Source organism: Euleptes europaea, chromosome 1 (assembly GCF_029931775.1).
Source record: "Euleptes europaea isolate rEulEur1 chromosome 1, rEulEur1.hap1, whole genome shotgun sequence".
Taxonomy (NCBI): domain Eukaryota; kingdom Metazoa; phylum Chordata; class Lepidosauria; order Squamata; family Sphaerodactylidae; genus Euleptes; species Euleptes europaea.
In genome coordinates, this window is record NC_079312.1 from 183,366,485 (window position 1) to 183,392,015 (window position 25,531).

General features: G+C 53.1%; 1 protein-coding gene across 1 annotated transcript in view; it reads right to left on the reverse strand.

The window, feature by feature from the left end:
- Window positions 1-5,142: 5,142 nt before the first annotated feature.
- Window positions 5,143-25,531, reverse strand: part of RASAL3 (RAS protein activator like 3) — a 29,315-nt gene continuing 8,926 nt past the window's right edge. The window contains exons 4-18 of the mRNA XM_056850791.1: window positions 24,023-24,120; window positions 23,566-23,654; window positions 21,409-21,514; window positions 20,734-20,832; window positions 16,780-17,322; window positions 16,412-16,556; window positions 15,268-15,412; window positions 14,176-14,412; window positions 13,246-13,447; window positions 11,795-11,898; window positions 10,195-10,495; window positions 9,199-9,324; window positions 8,575-8,774; window positions 6,261-6,336; window positions 5,143-5,298 (exon numbers count right to left, since the gene is read on the reverse strand). Coding sequence (XP_056706769.1) covers window positions 5,143-5,298; window positions 6,261-6,336; window positions 8,575-8,774; window positions 9,199-9,324; window positions 10,195-10,495; window positions 11,795-11,898; window positions 13,246-13,447; window positions 14,176-14,412; window positions 15,268-15,412; window positions 16,412-16,556; window positions 16,780-17,322; window positions 20,734-20,832; window positions 21,409-21,514; window positions 23,566-23,654; window positions 24,023-24,120 — 2,627 coding nt within the window. The remainder of the gene's footprint in view (window positions 5,299-6,260; window positions 6,337-8,574; window positions 8,775-9,198; window positions 9,325-10,194; window positions 10,496-11,794; window positions 11,899-13,245; window positions 13,448-14,175; window positions 14,413-15,267; window positions 15,413-16,411; window positions 16,557-16,779; window positions 17,323-20,733; window positions 20,833-21,408; window positions 21,515-23,565; window positions 23,655-24,022; window positions 24,121-25,531) is intronic.

The following is a 25,531-nucleotide window of genomic DNA, read 5'->3' on the forward strand; positions in this document are numbered from 1 at the left end:
CAGCCTCCGTGCCCGGGGGGGGGGGGGTGGTCCCGCATCACGCGGAGGGGCCCCTGCCGGTCTGAGTGGGGCGGGGGCTGCCTGCCTGCCTGCGCTGAGACCCCCCGAGAGGGGGGCGGCCCGTGCTGTTTATAGTGTGTCCCCCCAAATGACAGCAAATAAGGAATTGGGGGGGGGGGCTCTGGAGGGGCCTGCAGTCCCCCCCTCCACCTACATGGGGGGGAGGGCATGGGACCCTTCAGCCCGCACCCATCCGCGTGGAGTGAGGTGTTGGGCCTGTCTCTCGTGGGGGCGGCGGCTGCTCCCGGGAGGTTTTGCCAGCCAGCAGTTTCATGGGGGGGGGGGGGCTGCTGCTGCTGCTGCTGCTCCTCCTCACCCCCGACTGCCCTGGTGCCCTCTGCATCCCCCCCCCCCCGCAGCGGCATGGCATCTTCTCAGCAGCCAGGCACTGGGATGCTAGTGCGGGGGGGGGGGTAGGGGGGGTTGTGCGTTCGGCACAGCTGAACCAAAAAAAATGGCCCCTTTGAACGGAAGCGGCAAAAAGCGGGGGGGGGGAGTGGGGGCTTCTCTCTCTCTCTCTCTCTCTCTCTCTCAAGGCTGCCGGCTACAACCCCTTTCAAAAGGAAGGAAAATTCTCTTCGGGACCTTCCTGCCTGCCGAGCGCTTCAAAGTTTACACCTGGGCCCCGCGCTGCCCGTGCCGTGCGGGTGGCCTCCGCTCCAGGGGCCGGTTTAGCCAGGGTGCCGCCTGGAGCAGGGGTCAAGGGGACAAGGGGAGGCGGGTGCAGAGACCCCGGCCTGAGGCCACGCCCCCCCCACCGCTCCAGGGATGACATACCTGTAAGGGGTCTGAGCAGAGAAGCCTTAGGAACACCACAACCATCGCTGTCTTCCCCCCACCCCACCCCGAGATGTCAGTGCTGAGCACCCCCTCAGTGGTGACTGCATGCCTTCCGCCCACCCCACCCCAAGCACAAGGGGGTCCCGGTGTGTGTGTGATTGGGGCCGTCTCTGCAGTGGGGAGGGCCAGGTGAGCCCTGCAGCTGCCTCCTTCCCTTTGGAGCGTCAAAAACGGAATGGCCCAGGGGTGGGGGGTCATTTTCTGGGGAACGCACTTCCCAAAAAATCCCATGTTGATTTCAGGTTAAGGTTGTTTTAAGGGCATGGATTACAGGTGCTGAGATTCCAGAACCTGAACGTTGTGCTGGAAAGCAGTTCTTCAGATGAAAAGCATGCCTTGCAGAAAAACCCGTAATAAAGGTGATTACTCCTCACGCGCACGCGCGCACACACACCCCAAGCTGCATCCACAATGGCCAATTCCCAGAGGCGGTTGCGTGGGAACCCGTGGAAAGCAGCCAGCGTCTCTTTCCGACTTTGATCGATTGTGCGTCGGGCTTTTCTTCAGAGCTTTGGCTGTAGATGACAGCTTCGCCTTGCATATGTGTACCATTTCACAATGTTGCACAAGGTTGTCCTGAGACTTCATTACTCCCCCCCCCCCCGTTGTTTCTCTTATCCCCTTAACATCCTCCCTCTGAGTTTTCCTTATTTGAGAGCGCACAGGTCCCAATATCTGGCCATCTCTGGCTTTTGGGTTCGGACTGGGACCAGGGTATTGCAGCCCTTCTAGTCACAGCGGGTGTGCGGGCGTGCATGTGTGTATCAAGCCCTGAAGGGTTCCCACAGAAGGTGCTGCCCAAGGGCGGGTCGGTTCATGTTGTGCAAAGGCTTCAGTCCCACCTGCGTTCCCTCTTCCTGGCAAGAGGTGGGGGGCCACCTGTCCCTTCCAGGAAACCCCTAATCCCCCCCACTACACAAATGGTGGTTGCATCCCTCAGGACTTTTTTGAAAAGGTGACTTTTGACTTGTGAACGAGAAGGGAATCAGTGGGTGCTTTGGGGAAGAAAGGATTCCCTGGGCCCTGAGGAGTGGTTCATACACACACACACACCTCGATGCCACTGCACCTGCAGGAGAGCTAGTCTACCAGGTTGGGATCTGGGAGACCCCGCGCGAATCCTCACTCTCCCATGGAAGCTTGCTGGGTGACCTTGGGCCAGCCACACACTTGCAGTCAGGAGTAGCTTGCAAGGTTGCTGTGAGGATAAACTGGATGACGAGGGAAAGGTATAAGCCGCTGGGGAGACCGGCGGGGTATCAATGAAGTAAAATTAATTTGGCACCGACATGCCTCACGTATGCTTTGGCAAGAGAAGAGAGGAGAGCACACGGGTGATGTTCCAGCCCTGGTTACCCAACGTGTGCCATGCCTGCCACACCCAGCGGTTGTTTCCTGGATCTCCTCCTCGGGAGAGTGAAGCAGTGGCCAGGAAGAGCTGAACCGCCTGCCTCCGTAACTGTGGGAAGGCCTCCTTCCCTCCCGGAGGCAGGCCTGCCCCTGGCTGACTGGCAACCCACCACCAGTCGAGCACTCACCTGTCCTGCGTGGCTGCCCACCCTGAAACCTTGCTGGCGGGGGGAGGGGGGGAGAGAAGCAGGTTCTTCTTAGGCCACCGCTCCTAACTAGGTGCCACAGCCCCCTTCATACTCGCAGTGCCAGGGCGGGCTTCACGGAGCAGCTTCAGCACTGCAGGTTGACTGAGCTGGGGGGACTCCTCAGGACCCTAACAACAGGCATCCATCCTGGATCCCGAAGGACTCCTCATGCTGATCTGCACCTCCTCATCCCACTGCTTTGCACCTATTCTTCACACTCTGACTCACACTGGATCTAAATGTACCCCTTGTTAAATCTCTGTGCCATCTGTTAAGAGAGCTGGATATATCTGTTCAGTCAGAAGAATGGTTTCAGCAGGCCGTAGTATTTATTGACTGTGGGCTCCCTGCTAAGGGAGCTGCCATAAATCTTGTCTGGTCTTGGATGCTGATTTATTGTCCTCAACAGACAGTGCCCTGACAGAACTGGTTTGTTCTGTCCCAGAAGACCCTGCAGGGGGTTATGAGCTGAACATATGGCTAAGGGTCTGCCCTTACATGTAGCCTAGTCGAAAGAAAGAGCAAGTCTCTCTCCCCACCCCCCACCCCCACCTTGTCAATCCCTAAATCCTGGGCTGCAGCGGTTGGCCATCTCGGAAGCTCAGCAGGGCTGGCCCTGTTTAGTTCTTGGGTGGGAGGCTGCCAAGGAATATCAAGGCCTCTACGCAGAGGCAGGCTGATGGCAGCCCACCTCAGTTTGACTCTTGCCTTGACCTGGATGGTCCCGGCCAGCCCCATGTCGTCACATCTCAGAAGCTAAGCTGGGTTAGTCCTTGGATGGGAGACTACCCAGGACCCTGGTGGTCCCTTCCAACTCTGTGATTCTATGAAGTCCAGGGCTGCTACGTGGGGGGCAGGCGATGGCAGACCCCCCCCTCTGTTCCTCTCTTGCCTTGAAAATCCCACGGGGGGGGGGGGGATAAACTGGCTGCGACTTGATGGCCCTTTTGGCCACCACCTTTTTTTTTTAGAAGCACAGCGCCCTCTTGTGTCCAGAAGGGACACTATGGTGCCGTTTTAAGGCTGTGCTGGATTTTCACCCACAATGAAATGAGGTCATGTTTCCCAAAAACAATACCTGTAGCCACTGGGCATTTAAAATTCTCCAGAAGGTCAGTCTGATGGCACTTTGGCTCCAGGCTGCGTCAGTCCTGGAAAACCCACCCTCCTGTCCACACTCCCTATTCATGCCCTTCCCTGGTGGGTAGGCAGGCAGGTGCCCCCCACTGCCGGTTGATTGTCAAGAGGAATACGCAGGCCCTGTCATCCTGGACTCTGAAATCCACAGTGATGCTTTGTGATGCTTCATAGACGGGGCGGGGGGGGGGGGGGAGGTTTCTATGCACCTGAATAGCAAATTCAAGACCCAGCTCACCAGATGTATGCTCCTGTAAAACTTAAAAGTTTTCCATCAGACCCAGTAATTCCTTGGGGGGCGCCTTTGGTGATGCTGGAAGAGAACAGACTGTGCAGGCAGTCCGATCTCTGTGTAACCTACCTCTGCTCTACTGCTGCCTGCTTAAGAATTTAAAGACCAGAATCTCTCCCCACATCCCTACGGGGCAGCAGAAATATGGAGTAATTTCTGAGGGAGGTACCTGCTGTGTAGCCACGATCTCAAGCAGGAGCTGGATTGCAACCGGAGTGCCCAGTGGCTCTTCTGGGGGAGCCGTTGCATCTGGCGGAAGGAAGAGCAACACACTCCACGCTGTTGCCCTGGGAGACGTTCTCTACCTGTCCGTGGTCTCTGTATGGAAAGGCGTTTCCAAGCTTGCTGGAGCACCTGGAGTTGGTCTCCCACGGGGTTGGGCCTGGCCTCAGTGACAGAGCTGCTGGGACCTGCTAGGCCCCTGCCGCATGGGGCGCTGCCTGGAGAGAAGCTGGACTGTGGTCAGCCCACCCCGGCTGTCCTTTCTTGGCCCCCTTCAGACCATTAGGGATGTACCAATTGGTTAGAGTTTGGGTAGTGCATGCTGCTTGTACAAGGAGTGAAAATACTGGGTCTTGAGACACTGATTCTCCCAATCGTTGGCCCTACATGTAGCCTTTCCCCTTGTCCTCAGTTCTCCAAAATGCTGCTCCCTATGGAAGAGAAAGGCGGCCACAATGAGTTGAAATGGCCAACAGCACACCAGGCTTTCAGCCTGAGATGTTGCCAGGGCAGCACAAATGGAGGGCGAGGTCTCAGAAGCAAGCGCTTGTTTATTAGTTTATTTAAAAAACATTTTTGTAACCTGAAGTCTTAGATTCAAGGGAAAGAATCTGAGAAATGGGAAGAAGTGATTTTCTCAAAGCAGAATACCAAGAATACTCTGACATCTGAAGGGTCAGTCTGGGCTCTGCTACTCAGCAAAGAGGGGGGTGCAGTTTGAGGCAGAGGTGGGGGGCAGCCGCTTTGGTCACGTAGAGCTAGAAACAAGGTCAGGAGCGTGCGATGCAGGCGGACGTGGCAGAGTTACTGGCCAGATTGCCAAGAGATGTCCCACTAGAGCTGTTTGCTTCGGAGTACCCTCCCCCCCCCGAGAGCTGAGGAAGGGATGGCGCCAGTCCACGGCAATCTCCTCCTCGGGAAGAGCCCTCGCTTTTCTGACTGGGAAGAGAGCGTTGTAGCTTGCCTTGGTTTTGGGAAGCAAAGTCACCTGTGTTAGGTCTCATTCCCATTTGCAGTCCTGTTCACCCACACTGGCCCTGAGAGAGGTCGCTGCAGTGAATTTGGTTGCTTTCCTTGATATCCCAACATCTGGCTGACAGCATGGAGAAGCTGGTCATGGTCCTTCTCCATTCGGGACAAGCGGTGCTCCTGCGGGAGACGGAGAAGGACAGAAATTGCCAGTGGCGGGGCTGATTTATCCACATGCAAGCGTAGGTTGAATAGAACCAACCCAAAGCAGCAGGAGGTATCTGAGTGTCCCCCCCCCCACCTCACCCAGACTCTTAACTTTCCTCCTATTTGTCCAGCCAACACAAACTGAAACATACTTCGGAAAAGGAAATGCAGCAGCTGGCAGTTTCATTCTCTAACCCTTGGAAGATACACACACATTAATATTATTATTTTAGTACAACTTTTAAATGTCATAAACATTAAACAGTATAGCTGGGGCTGCTGCTGCTGCTCCCACCACCTGGGGATGTCACTCTGCGTGGCCCCAGGAAGTCCAGGCAGGAAGGGGGGGCAGGCAGAGCCTCCCCCTGGATTCTCCCCCAAAATCACCACAGGGATCAGGGGGGAAGAGCCTTCCCCTCATTTTAGCCTTTAGAGGGCATTCTTCCCCTCTTTTCCTGCCAACGCACGATGTAGCATTACAGGACAGTTCAACAGGGAAAGGGAAAGTGAGGTGAAAGGGGGAGGGGTTTGGGGTCTGGGGGGGCAGCAAAATCACCTTTGTACCTGCATGTGGTCTGGGAATAGGAGGGGGGGGACACTGTTGCCACCCATTCCCATGCTGCTTGCTGCCACAGCTTTCCCACAGACACATTTTCATACCCCCCACTGCTATGTGGATGCAGCTGCGACTATGTTTTATATTCTTAAAATAGTAAGTATATTTTAAACCAATATGAACATAAATATTGCATATATTTCTGTTTTCTGAACCAGTGTTTCCTCCCTTGTGACTTCCACGTGTCCAGAAATTCTCTCTGGTTCTATATGCTCCACTCTGCTATCCCTGAACCTCTGCTGGTGACGCTCTGGAGTATCTCTCCGTTTCTCCTCTTCTTGACCTCCCCGGCTGACCTACAGACCCAGACGGCTCTTACCAGGTCTTTGGCCCTCTCTTCCGTGCCTCGCAGCTTCTCCTGGTCCTTCTTCCAGCCGCCCTCCACAGCTGACAGCCTGCAACAGAAGAGGAGCCAGCAGGGAATTCAACTCCACCCCTCCACCTCCCGCCAAGGGCTCACTGGTCTGCCTAGGGCAGCCCCCGCCCACCTTTGCCCAAGCAAAAAGGAGATAACTGAAAGGGGTGCATGTTAAAGACACACCAACTGCCTGACAGCCCCGGCCACTCACCTGCCCCCTTTAAGAGTCCTGCTACAATTTGGGCTCTGCCCTTCCTGGGGTGTGTGTGTGAACTGGCTCAGCCACCCACACACAGTACATTTGCGTATCCCAAAGGGCGGGGGGCTCCATTGGAGGCTCACTCTGGAGGGTGGGGGGTCCTACAGAGCACTGGCTGTGCTCTGAGACGGCGAGCAGACGGCTTCCCTAAGTCTGGAGGAGATCCATCCTGCTGGCCCTCAACAATGGCTCGGCAAGGTCTGCAACGACCCCTGCCAGCTCACGAAACAGTGCCGTGCGGTGGGTAGAGTGCTGGACAAGCAACAGGGAGACCCAGGCTCAGGCTCCGCCCCACTCCCATGAACATGGGCCACTCTCAGACTGAAGGATAAAATGAAGGAGCCATCAGCTATGCTACCCTGAGTTCCCTAAGGGGAGTGCCAGGTAAAAATGCAACACTCTCTCTCTCTATGGCTCCCCCTCCCTGGCTGTCTTCAAGCAGCGGTTGGACCAACACCTGTCAGGGATGCTTCAGGCGGATCCTGCATTGAGCGGGGGGGGGGGGGGTTGGACTAGACCTGGGCCTGTCTGGCCCCTTTCAACTCAATGGTTCTGTGTAATCTGATGAAGCTACGGCTGCACAGCCTTGCCCCCACGTATTCTCTGTGTACGTCTTCTCTAAATCCCAGGATCGTTTGGTGCCCAAAGCAGGAAATCCTTCACTGTGGTGCGCACACCTCTTTTCGCCACCTATCATGTTACATTTCAGAGAGCGGAGCATCGTTACAATGGCAAGTTCCTTTTCTTCTCTCCCTCCTTACCCTCTTCTTTCTTTCCTCAGCCTAATGTATACCTGTCCGTGTTCACCTGCCCTCTTCCATCCTGGCCTGCCTATGCTCCAGTGCAAGACAGACATTCCAGTAGTCCAGCCAATGTCCACAGCAGGGTTTTAGGGTCTCCCTGGCAGAACAGATCAGACTGGAGGGAGCTGGAGACCACGTCCCAAGAGAAATGTCCCTTCAGATGACCTGTGCTCCTTTCCCTTGGCCCACGGTGGTGGTATCCGCACAGCTCCTTCCTTGGGGCCTGCTCTGCTCTGGTCCTTGGTGATGTCCTCGGCCTTATCTGCTGACGTCAATAAGGCGGGGGTGGGGGGCCAGAGGCAGGGCTTGTTTTGAAAAACGCTAAGCAGACACTTTGGAGGACTTTCATTCATAGGGTCGCCATGAATCGGAAGCAACTTGACGGCACTTAACGCACACGCAAGCAAGACACTTAGGGATGTGCAAAAAAAAAAAAATCTGGAAAAATTTGGACGTGTGTGTATTGGAGCCAAAACCATTTGGGATTCCCGAAAATTGGCGAATTCCCACATTGGTGTGGGTTTTTTGGGGGGAATCCCCCCCCCCAAAAAACAGCTCCATTACAGCCTATGGGAATTTTTTCTGGGGCTCTGGGGGACACCTGTTTTTTAAGACTGAGGCACCAAATTTGCAGCATAGCTGCTGGTGACCCTCCTTAGAAGACCCCTCAAGTATGGTAAAGATTGGGTCAGGGGGTCCAATTTTATGGCCCCTAAAGAGGGTGCCCCTATCCATCTTCCATTGGAAACAATGGAGGAAAATGGGGTCCCATAAAATTGGACCCCAACCCAATCTTTACCAAACTTGAGGGGTCTTCTAAGGAGGGTCACCAGCAGCCATGCTGAAAATTTGGTGCCTCTACCTTAAAAAAAAAAAAAACAGCCCAGAGCCCCGGAAAGGTTTCCCATAGGCTACAATGGAACTGAAGGAGGCGGTTTAAACTTTAAAGCCATGTGGAACTCCAGGCGAATAATGTGGCAAAGCTCTTTTTCTTCCTTTTGATAGGGGTTTCTTCCCTTTCTACTGCTACAGCCAGCAATCCTGAAATGATTCTGGGGGAAAGCTGAAATTTTTTGGGACCAGGATTGCCGGCTACAGATTAAACCGCCATTTTTTCTGGTTCGCCTTGACTGAATGCCACACCCCTAGAGCCCGCAGCTTCTGGCCACCGAAGGGCTCCCTGTGGTTCTTGGGGGCTCCTGGGCTTTTTTACCTGCTATTGAGCTGTGCAAAGAAGCTCTCCGTGTCTTCCAGCCTCTTGCAGAGTGTCTCTCCTTGCTCCTGGATCCTGGCCTGCTCTTCCACGAGCCTTAGGTTCTGGGCAGTCAGCCTCCCCATGTGCTCCTCACAAAGCCGCTGCTTCTCCTTGGCTGAGGTCAGCTCCCTCTGTATCTCTTCCACCTGCCTCCTGTACTGTGGGGTACGCAAGGGCATCCGTTAGACCGGCCTGGGCTCTGCAGCAAGAGGATCTCCCCAACACGTTGCCGATGGGCAGGGCGAGGGGCAGAGAGGCAGGAAAATCTCGGGCCGCCCGCTGCCCTGGCTGGAGCAGGAGAGCGAGAGCCATGCAGAAGCCACACAGCAGGAGGACTCTCAGGGCTGCTCAATTCTCACGGATGCCTCCATGAGAAAGTCTTCGAGCCAGAGAGAGGTAACTGTTTGTGCTTCATCCATTAGACAACTGGCAATCCTATCTGGAAGCTGGACACACCCACACACTCACCAAGGCAAGCATGCACTGTGCGCACACTCCCCTGGTTGTCTCTTTCAAGAGGTGTGCGCATGGGTGAATGTCAGCACATACACAAGAAAGTGAGAAAGCTTGGCACTCCACTACCTGTTCCAGGGGCTGCGCCACAAAAAAGCCGCCTTGTGTTGCCGCCGCCTCCTCTTCTGAGTGTCGCAGCCAGGGAACCGTGGGCTTCCGGGGCAGGGATCCAGTCAGGGGTCCCCTTGAATGCTCCTACAGCACAGGCAAGGTTATCAGGTAGGTTCTGAGGGGGCCCTTGGAGCACAGAAGCGAGAGAGATGCGACAGACCCCGAGTCTAGCCCAGCTCCCATCACACAACCAGACCCACAAACTGGGGCAGGCCTGAGAGCCCCCCACCCCCCTCACTAAGCCTTTCCTGGGAGCTCAGCAGAGTGCTGTGTGGGGCCCTCCCTGAGCCCCTGGAGCTGGTTTTGAAGGACTAGCCTTGAGAGAGAGGGCACCTTGGGGAACTGGAGGGTTGGGGGCTCTCTGGTGTACAAGTCTTTCCTCTCTCTCTCTCTCTCTTTCACGGGCCTCTTTTTTCTCTCTCTGGGTTTCATGGGAGTACTTGCTGGAGTTCCCTGACTCTTAGACCCTGTAATTTTTAATTTAAAAATCCTAGATTCTGTGACCAGAAAGTTCAGATTTTGCAATCAAAATAATTATCTATCTATCTATCTATCTATCTATCTATCTATCTATCTATCTATCTATCTATCTATCTATCTATCCCCACGTACGAAAGCTGAATTCCATTGAAATAATCTTGTTTGTATTCCTGCTTCTTTTGTCACTGAGAGATAAAGGGGGACACTGCCAGGAAGCTCTGGGGGGGCTTGACAAATAAGTGGGGGAGGGAGGGGGTTGTCTCCTCCCATTCAGCTGATTTTATCAACTTCCTAAGCATGCAGTGCTGAGGGCTACGAAGGAGAGCCAAGGTGCCATCTCAGCGTCCTCACTATGCATCTTCCCCCCTCCCGTGGTCCTTTACGCCATGCCCAGGGACCTGCAGAGCTGACGGCAGCTGGGAACGGAGCAGGCTGCGTGGAGGGTTGGGGAGCTCTGCCGGGAGGCCAGCTTACCCGGGAGGCCTGGCTGCTGCCGCCACAGGGGTGGGAAGTGCCAGGCCAGGGGCCACCATCCCGGCCCTTGGCCCTGTGCTCCACGCTGCCTTGCTTGCGGGCGTGCCGGGCAGCCTTGCTCTGGGTGGGGACGCTCTGGGTGCGCTGCACTTTGCTCGCCTTGGCTCGGGGCAAAGGGGCCAGCAGCTCCTCCTTGCCTTGGACCTTCTGGATGTTGCTCATGGAGTGGCTCTTGATCAGAGGGTTGGGTTTGCCCAGTTCCCGAGGCGGAACAAATCCCGGCTTCTGGTTTTCTGTCCCTCTGAAACACAGAACAGGGGAGTCAGGTGGGCCTCGGGGAGAAGAGGCACGACCCCAAAGGAGCATGCGGCATGAGCCCCATTGCTGCAGCTGGCGTGCCGCTCCAGCTGGACGCTATCCCACCCAAAGGGAGAAGAGGAGGAGGAGGAGGCCCAGCTCTCTCATGCTCATGGGGGCGGTGGAACGCTGCAGAATGCTGCTTCCATCCAGTATACTTGCATCCCTCACTTCCTCCATGGAGTTCAGGGTGGAGTTTATAGTCTTTCCTGCCTCCATTTGATCATCACAACAACCCTATAAAGTAGTTGGCCCTAGAGACAGGAACTGACCCATTTATTCTGAACAAGCTGGCATTGTGCGGGGGGTTGGACTAGATGACCCTGGTGGTACCTTCCAACCCTATGATTCTGTGATTCTAAACTTTAGGGCTGAGTGTTCATCTGAACAGGGCCTCCAGAGTCAGAGGAAGTTCTCCCTATCTCTTGAAAAAGTTCTCAGCTATACATTCAAATTATGCAAATAACGTGTGTGCAGATTTTGCATTATATACCAAGTGTCCTTTATTTTAAAATGAGGTATTTCAGAGGGAGAGGTTATTTTTGGCCAGGGGGTGTGGAGGCCTGGGCTTCTTATGCACGCCCCCCGCCCAGTTCCTTACCACCACTACCTCAGCCCACATCCACCACCCAAGTGGCAAGGAAAGGAATGAATTAGTGTTGGGAACTAATCCCATTAGGGTGCCTGAAGGACCGCTTCCTCCCTTAGTCTGCCCACCACCCGTTAAGATCGGCCGCTCAAGCCCTGGGCCCCCACCTGCAGAGGTGGCCCGGGACACCTGGGGTGGCCTTCGGAACACACCCTCCCTCTCAAGGCTTGCTGGGCACCTGCTTGCCTTACCTTTCGGCACCAGGCTAAAACACGCCCTTTTTGCCCAGGCTCTTACTCAGGGGTCTTAACTCGCCAGCTTCCTAACGGCCCCGCCTCTGTGTTACAGGCAGCTTCTAGGCTGCTGCTGCCGATTCTCTCAGGGCGGGTGTTTTTATCCTGCGGCTTTTAATGGTCAGCTGCCTCAAGTGGGACTCCGAAGAGGCAGCACAGAAACATTCTTCAGAAGAAATATTTTAAAATCCCCTCCTGGTGCCAAATATGGGGGTCAGGCAGGTGCTGGAGCATGACCCAAACCCACCCGTGGAGCTTTTCCCTCCTTCTTGCTCTCCTGTCCCCGGGGAGTGACCGTCCTCACCGGCTTGGGGTAGCCCTCCCCCAAACCCTGGCCAGTATCATGAAGGCAATCCAATACCTTTGGTCCGTGCTGGGGCCAAGCCGAACACACACGGGCACCGGCGTTCCCTTCTCAATGGCGTGCAGAATGGTGGGCAGGGGCTCCAGTCTCTCCTGGGTCCGCTTAGAGGCAACAGAGCAGACATGTGTCCACATCAAGAAGGGCTGGGGGGACGGGACGGCTTGGCGGGGCCAGGCTGGCGGGGGTAGTTTGCTCTCCTTCCCACCAAGTCCAGCCTTGGAGAGCAGGAGGTCACATGCTTCTCAGCAATTCTGACCATTGTCATTCACAGATTTTTAAGGGTATGTCTGGATACATTCCTACCCCTTCCTGCAAATCCCATTCCCCATCTTGCTCTGATCATTTTTAAGCCTTATTGGAGATACACTGGAAAACAAGTCCAAAATTTTAACTTCCAAAAATCTGAACCAAATCGGCCTTTACCCCTCCCTCAATACAAAAACTCCCAGGAAAAAAAAATTGATGTAGGCACATGAAGGCCCATGATATTCTGAGGAAGTTCGTTCAGTTTTCTGATAGAAATTCTGGGAATTTGGTGGGGCCCTGAAAAAATCCCTATGAAACATTGTTATTCTTTTGGAATGAGTGAAATACTCTTTAAAGCCAAGGATTTGCTAACTCAAAATGTTTAGCCTGAAGATTATTATGTGTGACAATCTACAGCATTAGATAATGAGAAACTTTAATCTTTCCTATTTCTCAGCTGGCAAAAATTAAGATAAATGTGCTAAAGTAGCAGCAAGAACAGCAGTTTGCAGTTTTCTCTCAAGTATTGGGTATAGGTGCAGGGTATAGGTGCAGTTTTGCTTGTACAATAAGGCATTTATACTTCCAAATTCCATAACTTTGTGCTAACATAAATTTTTATAGAGCAATATACGTTTTAGTTAGGTAGGAAAGTATTGCATATATTTCAGTTTTTCTAAAAAAAGAAGTCTCCCCCCCTCCCCCCTCCACAATGGATTCAACATTTCTAGAAATTTTACATCCCTGCTGAGACTGCACCGTCACTAATGTAGTGGTGCTGTCACTGGCCAATCAGCAGGCAGCTTTGTGAAGACGCTGTCACCCTCATGGGAGCATCATGGTGCTGAACATATGAACACATGAAGCTGCCTTATACTGAATCAGACCCTCCTGGGTCCATCAAAGTCAGTATTGTCTGACTGAGTAGACAGTATTGTCTACTCAGACCGGCAACAGCTCTCCTGGGTCTCAGGCTGAGGTCTTTCCCATCACCTACTTACCTAGTCCCATTAACTGGGGATTGAACCTGGGACCTTCCGCATGCCAAGCAGATGCTCTACCACTGAGCCATGGCCCCTCCCCTAGCTGGGTCATCCTGGCGTCTGTTTTACACCCTAGCCCTGAATGGTTCCAGGAGATTATAGGGTCTCTGGCAGGCCAGCCCATCAGGTGGGGGGGATACCACGCCCCGAGAGAAATACCTCATCTAGGCTGGAGAAAATGTTGCAGAGGAGGGAATGAAGGATGGACAACTCCAGGGCGAGGTCAATGGAGTCCCCGTAGTCTGTAAAGGGGATGGTGTTGCCAGGACTTGAGACCCGATTGAAGAATGCCATCATGGCATCCGAGTTGCGCTCCAGGAATTCATTCATGAAGCTCATGTAGGCCTCCTTCTCCCCAAACCTGCAGGAAACAGAATGCCATGCTGTCACGGTTTTGGGCAGAGCTGCTGCTCGAAGAAGGGGTTAAGGCAGTTAAGGATTTATTGAATTGTGAGATTTCTATGCCACTTCTCCACAAATACCTTCTCAAAGCAGATCATGTAAAAAAATGGAAACAGTTAAAAGATATCTTCAAAACTTAACAGGTGAACACGGACCAAGACAAATGAGGAGCAGAAGTAGCATTCAGCAGGTTAGGAGTCTGGCAGTAAAAGTCATGGTAGAATAAAGCAGGGCTTTTTAACTGTCTGTCTCAGAGAGAACCCTGCCAGATTTGCACCAGGTGTGAAAGAGGGGACAGGAGGAAGGGTCTTTCTTTAGCCACACACATTTGACTGTCTGATGAAGCATCAGTGAAGACTTAGAACATGACATTGGCTTTCTTCTAGGGTTGCCAACCTCCAGGTACTAGCTGGCGATCTCCTGCTATTATAACTGCTCTCCAGCCGAGGCATGGTGGCTCGCTGGGGTGGGCGGGGGGGGGAGGTGGATTTCCATGCCTTTTTTATGGCTCGAGACGTTTCCGAGATCCTGTTCTATGCAGGCACAAAACCCATCACCGAACCCTATCCAGATTGCACAGTTATCAATTTCCTGAAAACACACCTGACTGGGAGACCAGTCTGGGTGTGCACCCCAAGCCATTTCCAAGCCCTGTCCTGGACACAGGCTGGCAGCCGCATTACTTACATGGTGAAGTTTGCCAGGTTCTGCATAACTTTGGCCACCAGAATGAGGGTGCGGGAAGCAGCATCGTCTGGGTATTCCTGAGTGAGGCCGAAGAGGCTGGGCGACATGATGGCGGGGCACAGGAAGCGTAGGAAGAGGGAGGCCGCGATGAGCCGCTGGCCAATGCCAGGCTTGCCCCGCACCTCGCATTCCTCCTGCCAGGCTGTGAACACCTCATTAAGCTCTGCTGGAAAAGAACTGCAAGGAAGGAGAAAGGTGTGAGTGGCTCTGCAGAGTGATTCAGAATGGGCTGGATGCAAGCATAGCCTGATACGGAAAGATTTCGGAGCCAAGGAGGGACCCCTGTGAACTTACATGGTGCACCCTCAATTCTGGGATCAGTGACTGGTCTCAGGACTTCCCAGCCTCCCTGGAATCCCCACCCCCCTTTGATATCAGAGGAAGGGGAGCTGAAGGAACGGCCCTTTGCCAACTCTCGAAAGGCATTCCGTGGCTCCTCCCTGGAAACGCTGAGCCCCAGTGCTGCAAAGAAACCTCCGCTGAATGGAGCATTGGGGGCGGGCGGGCAGGGGGCTGCTGCAGGCTGCTTGCGTGAGGGGCCAGAAGAGCCCCCAAGAAGGACCCGGAGGAGGATGGAGCTCCAGGGCCTCTGAGAAGTCAAACGGCACGATGCAGGCCTCTTACTCCAGACTAAGTGGCCTCTTCACGGAGAAGGGAAGGGAAAGTGGGACCTTGAAACAGTCACTTTTTCAGCTTTACAAGGTTGTTGTGGGGGAAAAACAAGGGGTCAAGGACACTGGAGGAACAGTGGGATAGAAGTGTGATTACTGGAATAAAAGAAGTACAACAGTGCATACAGAAATAGATGATTATGAGCCAATGGGATTTGTTTTCATGTGACTTGGGATTCAGCCTGGCTGGAATGAGGGGCCAGAGGGGGCCTGGGCCCCCCAGAGTGGCTCTTGGCTCCTAGATCGTACCTTCCTGGCCTATGAGTCTGCAAATGACAAGCACGCACCTCCCCCCACCCCCGTACAAAGAAAGCCACAAAGGAACACCCCAAGTTCCCCTCGTGGCCCCTCAAGCACTCACTGGCTGGACCGGTCAATCCTCTGGAAGACCTCTTCACAGATGCGCTGCAGGTTGCTGCAGTTGTCTGGCAGCTCACTGAGGGCGCACCTGCTGGGGTCCACCTCACAGCTATTCTTCAAAGAGTACAAGTGGGCCACAACATCACCTGCAATAAAACCCACACTCTTCAGATCCAGCTGGGCTACAGCGAAGGCTGCAGACGTGTCCGAGACACCCCTGGACCGCAACATCCACTTCTGAAAAGAACGGCCATTCTGGGTGAGGCCAATAAAGTTTCCAACTCAACGGAGGATCTACTGGAACAGGCCACCACCAGATTTTCCTGTGAGCCTCCCAGTCTTTAGTAATAAGCATTGGCCGGGGAAGGCGGGATATAAACAAATAAACAAAGACCAATGGCTTATGTGGCTTATTTGTCTTTTTAAACTGGAGATGCTGAGAGATGGATGGACACAGGACATTCCCCACCCAGGATATGTGCTTCACTTCTGTCCCAGTGGCCCAGCAGCTTCTCCACCAACCAGCTCCAACAGCCTCTATGGGTATTTCAGACATTTCAGCAGCACCTTCTGGCACTGTGGACTCAGATGAGGCCCTCAGCTACAGAATTCACTTCCTTGGCTGATGGGTGTTTGCAAACCACCTGTGGTCACTTGTTTCTTATGCAGGCACACTCATGCAGAAGCAGAGAAATCACAACCAATCACAGGAAGTGCCCCCATGGAAAACTAGAATGTCTCTTCAAGGGAAACATCTGTGTTTCACTGGTGAGGGTGGGGATGGGTAAAGGGTGGCAGGTTTTATTAAAACACACACACACACTGTTGGAAAGGGATTATAGTCTTTGTACTTGGTTAACTGAGCTGTGCACCCATAACCCACCCGGAGCTTTGGAAGTTGGATGGACAGACGGTGAAGATGCTCTGGAGCTCTGACTCCTGCAGCCATAAAACCTCTCTTAAGGATCCTTTCTTTAGCCCTCCCCCTAGTTCCAGTTGCAGAAAGCTCCACAGATCTCCTGTGTTTGTGTTGTGTGGCAAAGTGCCTTTGCGGCACCAGCCTGAAAGGATTTGGGGAGAGGGGGGGTTTTCCCCACAGCCCCAGGGCAGCCTCCCCCCGCCAGCCAGGCCCCCGCCCTGCTTACTCAGTGTGGCCAGCAGGTACGGCCCTCCCAACACCTTCATGTATTCGTCGATGGCCTTGGTGGCGAGCGTGTTCTCGCGGAAGATCAGCGCTTCCCGTTCATCAAAACGATCTAGTTCTGCGATGCCCAAATCAATGAGAAAGGCCTGCAGTGCCGGAGAGGAAAAGGTTAGCGGGCCGGCCCACCGCGGCCCTGCCTCGTTATTTCCTCCCGCCCCATTAACAGGGTTTTGCTAGAGGACGTCCTTCCCCCAGTCTGCACTTCTAAGCTGCTCTGCTTCTACTTTTGGACTAAATCTGCCAAAATCTGTCAGCTGCCGCACCCCAGGCCTTTGTCCTCCGCCTCAACCTTTGTAAACAAAGAGGTACCTTGGCTTTGCCGGTGCTCTGCAGAATGCGCACCAGGGCCCCCGCCAGCTCCTCCTTGTCCCTGGCACTGAGGGAGTGCTCCAGCACAGCACACAGCTCCCGATAGTGGAAGGTGAGATACTCGGCAAACTCCTTGTATTGCACTATGGGCAGAACGTGGATGCTGCAGTAGCGTCCTCGAAGGCGGAGTGCGGGCGGGCTGGGCTTGCCCCTGCCCATGGGGTACCATTTCTCCAGCGGCTGGCGCACGGCAGCTAGGTCACTGAGGGGAAGGGCCACGCTGGCGATGGTGCTGCCCTTGTGCCTCTGCCCATCCTCCTCCTGCACCAGGCAGACTTGCAGCTCCAGAGCCGGCGGCAGAGACCTCAGGTCAAAGTGCTCGCCCCAGAAGACAGCTCCGGTGGGGCTGGTTTGCTTGGTGGTGGTGCGAGCATACAGGGCCCTGTCCAGGTGCAGCTCACAGAAGTAGTGCTTCCTGGCAGCCAAGTCCCGGGCCTCGTACACCCAAAGGCTCAGCATGTGTTCCACCCGCTCACAGTTGTCCTGGGGAAACAATGCAAGGAGAGAGGGCTGAGGGATGGTCCATGGGACAAAGAAGGATGTAGGCCAAGAAACCACTCAAAGGAAAAGGGGAAATGGGGGGTCTCGATCGATCAAACCGGAGAGACAAGAAACAGGTTCCACACACTGACTGGCCAGGTGAGCACAGGCGAGCAGAGTCAGGCCCAAGGGACAAGGAAGATCGAGGGCAGAGAAGTCAGTGGAGACAGATGAGAGACTGGGAAAGAATTCTGGGCAAGCAAACTACACTGAGGGGTGTGTGGATCCACAGCGGAGGTGAGCTAAGCACAGGTAGGCCAGTGCAGGAAGACAGAGCTTTCTGCTGTCTGTGAAGCAATCCAGTGGCTCCAAGGGCCAGACTATGTGGTGATGTTTGCCATGTGGTCAGCCACAGGGACAAGGTAACATATAGTTTTGCCTTGAGGCAGGGGGACTGATGGACAGTCCGGATCTTCCTCCTGCAGACTCTCACAGGAGCTGCTGGCCCCACAGACAGACAGGCATCCACTACAGGTGCCGAAGGAAGTGGCCGAATCATCATTTCAGGGCTCTTCCTCCACTGTCATTAATTGGCCAGTCTGAAATGCCACTTCGACCAGTTTTTCACCTGGATACTAACCAATAACGTCCTGTGGACAGGAGCGGCTAGAATGTCTCAGATGCCTGTCTCAAGTGTATTCCACTATGGGGTGGGGGGGGAGGGGATTGCAAATCTCCCGCTTTCCTCTTTCTCCCCATCATAGTTAGCCTAACCAGTTCAGTAATTCATCTTTAAATAAAGCAACAATTTCTGGATCTCAATTCCAGTTTGCATTCCCAATGTTTGTTCATTTTTCTTTAAGAGATCTTTCAGCCCTGAAATCCCACACCTGCAGAAAGGAAAGGACTGGCGGGCAATTTCCTCATCCAAAGCACACAGCCAGCTCGGCTTGGGGAGTAAAGGAAGCGAGGGGGGCCCCTGTCAACAGAAACTGGATACCAGCAGGCTTCAAGCAGCATCCATGACTTTCACACAGGCACACTGAGAGTGGGGAGGGGCTCAAAATACTTTCACAAGCAAGTATGGATTCATTCTAATGCACAAAGTCAGTATAGGTCAACACACTAATAATGCTGTGTATAAATATCATTAAACTATTTATCTTACATAGTCAATTATAAACATATATAGTTGGTGAAAATCGAAAGAAATTGACAAATACATATGCAAAAAGTCCGAAGAAGCACTTCTTCCTTAAAGCATACTGTTTGCAAGTTCACTTCCTAACGACTTCACAGCAATTCACAAGCTCCTGCAGATCCTTCACATAAGCCTGATTCCAGCTTCACACATAAATGTTAAGCAAAAGCACATAATGGCAATCTAGATATTCCACTGTTTTTCAAAATCAGCCTTCTTCAGTGTGCCATTGGTGAGCTTAAGAACATAAGAACATAAGAAAGGCCCTACTGGATCAGACCAAGGCCCATCAAGTCCAGCAGTCTGTTCACACAGTGGCCAACCAGGGTCCTCTAGGAAGCCCACAAACAAGACGACTGCAGCAGCATTATCCTGCCTGTGTTCCAAAGCACCCAATATAATAGGAATGCTCCTCTGATCCTGGAGAGAATAGGTATGCAGCATGACTAGTATCCATTTTAACTAATAGCCATGAATACCCCTTTCCTCCATGAATATGTCTACTCCCCTCTTAAAGCCTTCCAAGTTGGCAGCCATCACCACATCCTGGGGAAGGGAGTTCCACAATTTAACTATGCATTGTGTGAAAAAATACTTCCTTTTATCTGTTTTGAATCTCTCACCCTCCAGCTTCAACAGATGACCTCGTGTTCTAGTATTATGGGAGAGGGAGAAAAACTTCTCCCTGTCCACTCTCTCCAAACCATGCATAATTTTATAGACCTCTATCATGTCTCCCCTTAGCCGCCTTCTTTCCAAGCTAAACAGCCCCAAGCGTCTTAACTGTTCCCCATAGGACAGTTGCTCTAGTCCCCTAATCATTTTGGTTGATCTTTTCTGCACCTTCTCAAGCTCTGTAATATCCTTTTTTAGGTGCGGTGACCAGAACTGTACACAGTATTCCAAGTGTGGTGTCACCACAGATTTGTACAAGGGCAGTATGATATCAGCAGTTTTATTCTCTATTCCTCGTCTTAATTATGGCCAGCATGGAATTTGCCTTTTTTACAGCAGCTGCACACTGGGTTGACATCTTCATTCAGCTATCCACTACCACCCCAGATCCTTTTCTTGGTCTGTCGCTGCCAGCACAGATCCCATCAGTGTACATGTGAAGTTGGGATTTGCCCCAATATGCATCACTTTACACTTGCTCACATTGAATCTCATTTGCCATTTTAATGCCCATTCTTCCAGTGTGTAGAGATCCTTCTGGAGCTCTTCACAGTCTGATTTTGTTTTAACCATCCTAAATAATTTGGTGTCATCTGCAAACTTGGCTACTTCACTGTTTAACCCCAACTCCAGGTCATTGATGAACAGGTTGAAAAGCACCGGTCCCAACACAGATCCCTGAGGGACCCCACTGCTTGTCAAAACAAAGTGAAGTACATATCAGTATACATTTAGAAATTCATTCTTTTCAATATATCTGTAATACCTAAGTGACTAAGTGAGATAATGGTTTAATGATATTTATACACCGCATTATTAGTGTGTTGACCTATACCGACTTTGTGCGTTGTACCTTTAGGTATAGAGATGTAATTTTTTGGTTTATTGAATTCATTCTAAAGCAAGACTTAATCCTTCAAGTTGGGTCGGATTCTGGGTGCCACAGGATGGGCTGGGGAGCTGCTCTCCTCTCCTTGGGATCCACACCTGTGTGGACTACAGTTAAGGACCAAACAACAGCAACCCCCCCTGTGAGCTGCAGGCAGTGAGCAAGCATACAGAGTCCACATGTAAAGATGATACTCCCAGGAGTTTCACCGGCACACTTTTCCCCAGTGGGCCAAACAGGAAAATCTGCCTTCCTTCCACTAAGCACAGTGTTCAGCCTGATCACATGACACCCTGCCATTGTTTCCATGGCCTGCTAGTGCATGTGCCACAGATCAGGTCCAGGTAAAAAATTTCTTTTTGGCAGCCTGGACCCAGAATCCCGACAGTTTTTGATGCCCAACCCCCATGAAAATACTGTCCAGATTTGTATTGCACACTAGGAAAGGCAAAGAACCGGGGGAAAGAAGAAAATCCGGAAGAGCAGGGGGTCTAGCTTGAGAAGCCTGATATGAAGCACATTCCATGGTTAAATGGCTAAGGAACGGGAGGTAAGACTCAGACCAGGAATAAGGAATGGACAGACAAGAGTGACTTGGTTGCAGAGGAAACGCCGACTCACTGCAAGAGGGAGGGAGGGCTGTTTTTACCTTACTGGGCTGGACCGCTCTGCGCAAGTCCTCCACCCAGCGGGTCCTCTCGACGGCAGAGGCACATGCGAAGCGGCGCCGTCCCCCGGCACTCAGCACCTGGGAAAGGGAAGGGCAGTTGATAAGGCAGGTCCTGAGCCAGCCTGTCCTCAGCTCTCCTGACGCGCTTATCCATTTAATATTTGCTTTGCTGGTCAAGGACCATAATAAATTGAATTGGAATTGGATAGGCTCCTGACGCGCTAGAGGTCCCTCCCATGACCACGCCCCTTGAGGAGAAGTAGCAAGGGCCCACAATGCCATCTGAGCCAGGACTCGCCACAGGACCCCCTGCATTCACATGGATGCCTCCTGTGGAGAAAGACACTTGCCCGGCCCTTCTTTACATCAGGCCCAAGACCAGTAGCAGCTGTGAATTCCTCCCAGTTTCCAGTGTAGCTACGTGAGTTTAAGGCGAGAACAGCAGCAGCAGCTTTCCCTGGCCTGGAAGGTGTACTGGATGAAGAAGGAAGAGCCGGCATGCACATGCAGAACACATTTCACACTGGTCCCGTCCACCTGAGGGCAGAGAGGGCAGCTTCTGGGACAGACCTGAGTATCACCACCTCTCTCTTTATAAAGGGACACCTGAGGAAAGGTGCCTCTTTGGCTCAAAGGGTTACAAGAAGTCCTTACCTCAAAGCAGTACTGCTTCCCTAGAAGGCTGCTGTGAAGCGGGCGGATCAAGACATCCTTCTCACTGCTGAAGTCCAGCAGGAGCTCCGGGCGAGGCAGGACCTCCCTGTGCAAGGGGACAGAGGGCCTGGGCTGAAGAGGCAGGGCGCCCAGGCGGCTGGGGAGGGGAGGCGCTTCCAAGCAGGGAAATGCACACAGAGGAGCAGGATGGTTTAAAAAAAAAAAAAACCCAACAACCTCAAGTGCCATGGCCCCGGTTTGTTTCTGACCCCCACGCCTGCTTTTTGCAGTTAAATCCTGCCCTCCTTTTCATGTCATGTTTAGCTTGGCCATAAAGGATTATCCACATGTTAAGAAGTCCGTGTATCTTCCCTGTGTAGAATTTTAACAGTTGCGTTCTGGGAGTTCCTTCCTTGGAAAATTCCCAGGTGTGCCAGAGGCTGACTCAGACAGAGACTGTTAGGCTCAGCATCAAGGGGCTGAAGCCTCCCCTACCCCTGCCATTTTCCTGACCTGAAACAGCGCCGAGGAGCCGCTAGTCATCCACAGGGGATGCACTGATGGAGACACGTCAGTGTCCAAAGCAGGGCAAATAGCGGCTCTCCAGGGCCACTCCAGGTGAGGAAAACAACACATGGGAGGATTTCTTCCTGCTTGCAGGGTCCCAATCAGAATCAACACAATGCACACCTGCGAACTGAGATTCCAGCACAGAACCCCAGGGGCATGCTTAATCCAAAGTTTGTGTGGTGGTCATGCAACTGCCACGTGAATTTTGTAACATGTGACTCAGCAAAATTAAATTCCCTGCAACCCACCCAGAACAAGATAACTCCCATTTCCCACCAGCAGCACCTCCATTTGGGCAACTCAGCCCAGATCTCCAGATGCCCTCCCCCTGCAGCTTTATGTAAATGCTGAAAAGCATGAGGGACAAGGCAGAGAACCTGCAGGACCCTGAAGGTCAGAGGGCAAGGGGGCTGGGCAGCAGTCCCCCTCCCCCAGCACCCCACTTTGAAACCCACCTCCACGGTAGGACCAAAACCACAGCAAAACAGTGCCCCCCAGTCCCAACCCCGAAAAGCAATCCAGAAGGCCACCATGATGGGTGACACCAAAGGCCACCAAGAGGTCCAACAGAATAAACAGTGTCACACTCCCCCTATCCTCCCTATCTATCTCCTGATACAGGCCATCCATCTGTCCCATAACCAGGCCTGGAAATAGACCGGGATGGCTCCAAGTAATGCATGAGGCTGACTCAGGTGGTGAGCGCCCAGTTGCCTCTGTAGTTACGCAGACCCTCCGCAACATGCGATGTGGGGGTTCTTGACCTGCCTCCTCTGGCTATTCTGCTGCTGACTGACTCGTTGCTGGCACAAAGGAGAGCTTTCCTTACTGTCAGCTTTCCACTTGAACCTCTTGTTCTTCTTTCCCAAATGGGTAGTTTCCCCCAGGGATCTTCTGGGAGGACAACAGGAATGCCTTCTGGGAATGTGCAGGCCTTTTGTTCTCGTGTTGCTGTCCATGCTCCATCCTCCACCCCCGTAGCTTTGTAAAAAGGGCTCCTTGCACCGAAGAATGAGAACCTTTGAATGGGAGATGCCCTGCGCTTTATAATGGGGTTGTCTCTGTTAGGGGAGCAGGGGAGGCATCCAGGCAATCGGGTCAGAGTGGTCAAGGCAGAAACCTGGAGTCTGCTGGCCAAAAGCAAACACGGACTTGCAGAAAGGGAATCAGACTCCCATCCGTGGGGCTCCTGGAGAAGGTGCATTCCAGAGCTCCTGCTGAGCGTACCACAGGCCTTCTTCCAGCAGAGGGCGCTGGGCTTCCTTTGTCCTTCCATTGCTGCTGTGTTTTGGTGCGCAAGGCCAGGATGATGTCAGGAAGGTGTACCGATGTCGGTGTGTGTGATGCCTGGCTGCTTCTATGTGTGGCTAACTGGTAGCATCATTAACACGCCGCTACGTGACTTGTGGGTGTGATCAGTGTTGATGTCTACTCTGATCATGGGAAAGCCTGTCCACCAGCCTTACGCTTGAACCCCAGAGCCCTGAACCGAATGTTGGGTAGATTTCTGCCCACACACACATCACACGTTTCTTGATGCTGCCGCCTCTCCTTCCTCGCGATCATCGTTTCTGTCCCAGGGCCTACCTGTGACCATTGGCAGCAAGTCCTGCTGAGGAGCCCGTCTTGCCTTGAATCCGCTCTTTCCGGTCTCTGAGACGCCTCCACAGCAGGCCCTGGAAGTGGGGTTGGAGAGGATGGAATGAAGAACAATGAGTCTCTCCAGCCTGCAGATCTGAGGCAACCTCCTCCAACAAAGCAGAGCAAGGAGGCAGAGCTGGAAGAGATTAAAGGCTACCTAGTCCAGCACTCTTTACTCCCCCAGATGGGAGGGAGATGTACTGGACATCCTGTTCCCAACAGCAATAGACCCATAGGAAGCTGGTGGCGGGGGGGGGGGGGGCGGGCGGTGCGTGACACGGGCCTTGGCTGAAGCCCCGCCACAGCCAGTCACAATCACTCTGAAGGAGCATCCCCAGAGTATTCATCTGAGCTCGGAAGGAAGTCTGATGATTGCCCCGCTGGAGGAGGGGTGGGTGTATACCTTCACGCTGCTGAGCTGTGGCCCAGAGGACGCCTCCTGAGGAGGTCTTCTGTCAGGCGCCTGCAAGTCAAGGAAGCCGCTTCCATCAGTGGACATTTCTGTTGGAAGAAAAGTGGACTAAGTGGACGGCCGCACCAAGTGCCGCCTCGTGGCGGAAAGAGGGAAAAACCAAACCACGTGGATTAAGCAGAGCAGCAGAGCTGAGTGACACGTTATTTTCAGGAATGTGAATTTCAGTAGAGGAGCCCCTAAAAGCCCTACGCTCTTGGCTGGCTCACAGCTCTGCTCCTCCAACTACTGCTCGAGAGGCTGCAGCTACCAAGGGGAACTCAGAGGCTGGCCTGTGACAAGGATGAGCCACCACCACTGCAAACAAGGAAGTCTTCAACAAACCGCCTTGTGTTAAATCAGCATGTTTTTGAATCTTGGTTTGCAAAGGCAAAGATTGTGATTTTTGTGAAGGGAGCATGCAAACCAGGGGGCTGTGGCTCACTCTCGTCATAAGCAAAGCCGGCCCTGTTTATGACCTCCGAAGGCAGCTTCGCATTCTCTCCATGTAATGCCTCGCAGGCTGCCAGCCAGAGCGGCACGGAGTGCTGGACGAGGGTCTGGGAGACCGGGGCTCAAACCTGGACTCTAAAACGGAAATTCACTGAATGACCTCAGTCCCTGAGGCACTCTCTCTTAGCCTAACCAACTTTCTAGGGTTGTTGTGATGGTAAGGGGAGAACAATGTTGTAAACCACTTTGGGCCCACAATGGGGAGAAAAGTGGGCTTTAAGTACCACATTTCCTCAATTTTTTGTAGGACTGCCAATGAAGAAAGAGTGGTCCATCTTAAATTCACACACAACTTACAGTTATGTCCAATAATAATAAAAATCTTATTATGAATAATATTTGGGGAGGGGTCATCTTACATTCAGTGTCATCTTCCTTTCAAGTAATTTTTTTTTTGCCATCAAAGCACAGCTGAATTATGGCAACCCCTAGTGGGGTTTTCAAGGCAAGAAGCATTCGGAGGTGGTTTGCCATTGCCTGCCTCCGCATCTCGACCCTGATACACCTTGGAGATAGGGCTGTTGAAAAAAAAAATTCGGTATAGTTCGGCTTCAGCAAAATTCGGCCCGTTTTTATTTGAACCGTGCCGAAGTCCGAACTCCCCCGCTTCGGATCCCCGGAAATTCGGGGGGATCCGGAGTCCGAGGGAAAATTCGGCCCCCCGCGCGCCTTCAGGGGGCTTCCCTGGAGAGGCGCAGGGTGCCCTTTAAACAGATCTGCGCCTCCCGGCTGGGAGGCGCAGATCTGTTTAAAGGGCACCCCGCGCCTCTCCGGGGAAGCCCCCTGAAGGCGCGTGGGGTGGGGTAAAGGGCCCGAATCGGCCAAATTTATTCGGGAACACCCCGAACTCGGCCAATTCGGCTCCCCGGTTCCCCCCTTTTTGAGTTCGGTTCATCCGAACCGAAAAACCGCTGAATTGAGAGAAATTCGGCTGTTTTTCAGTTCGGG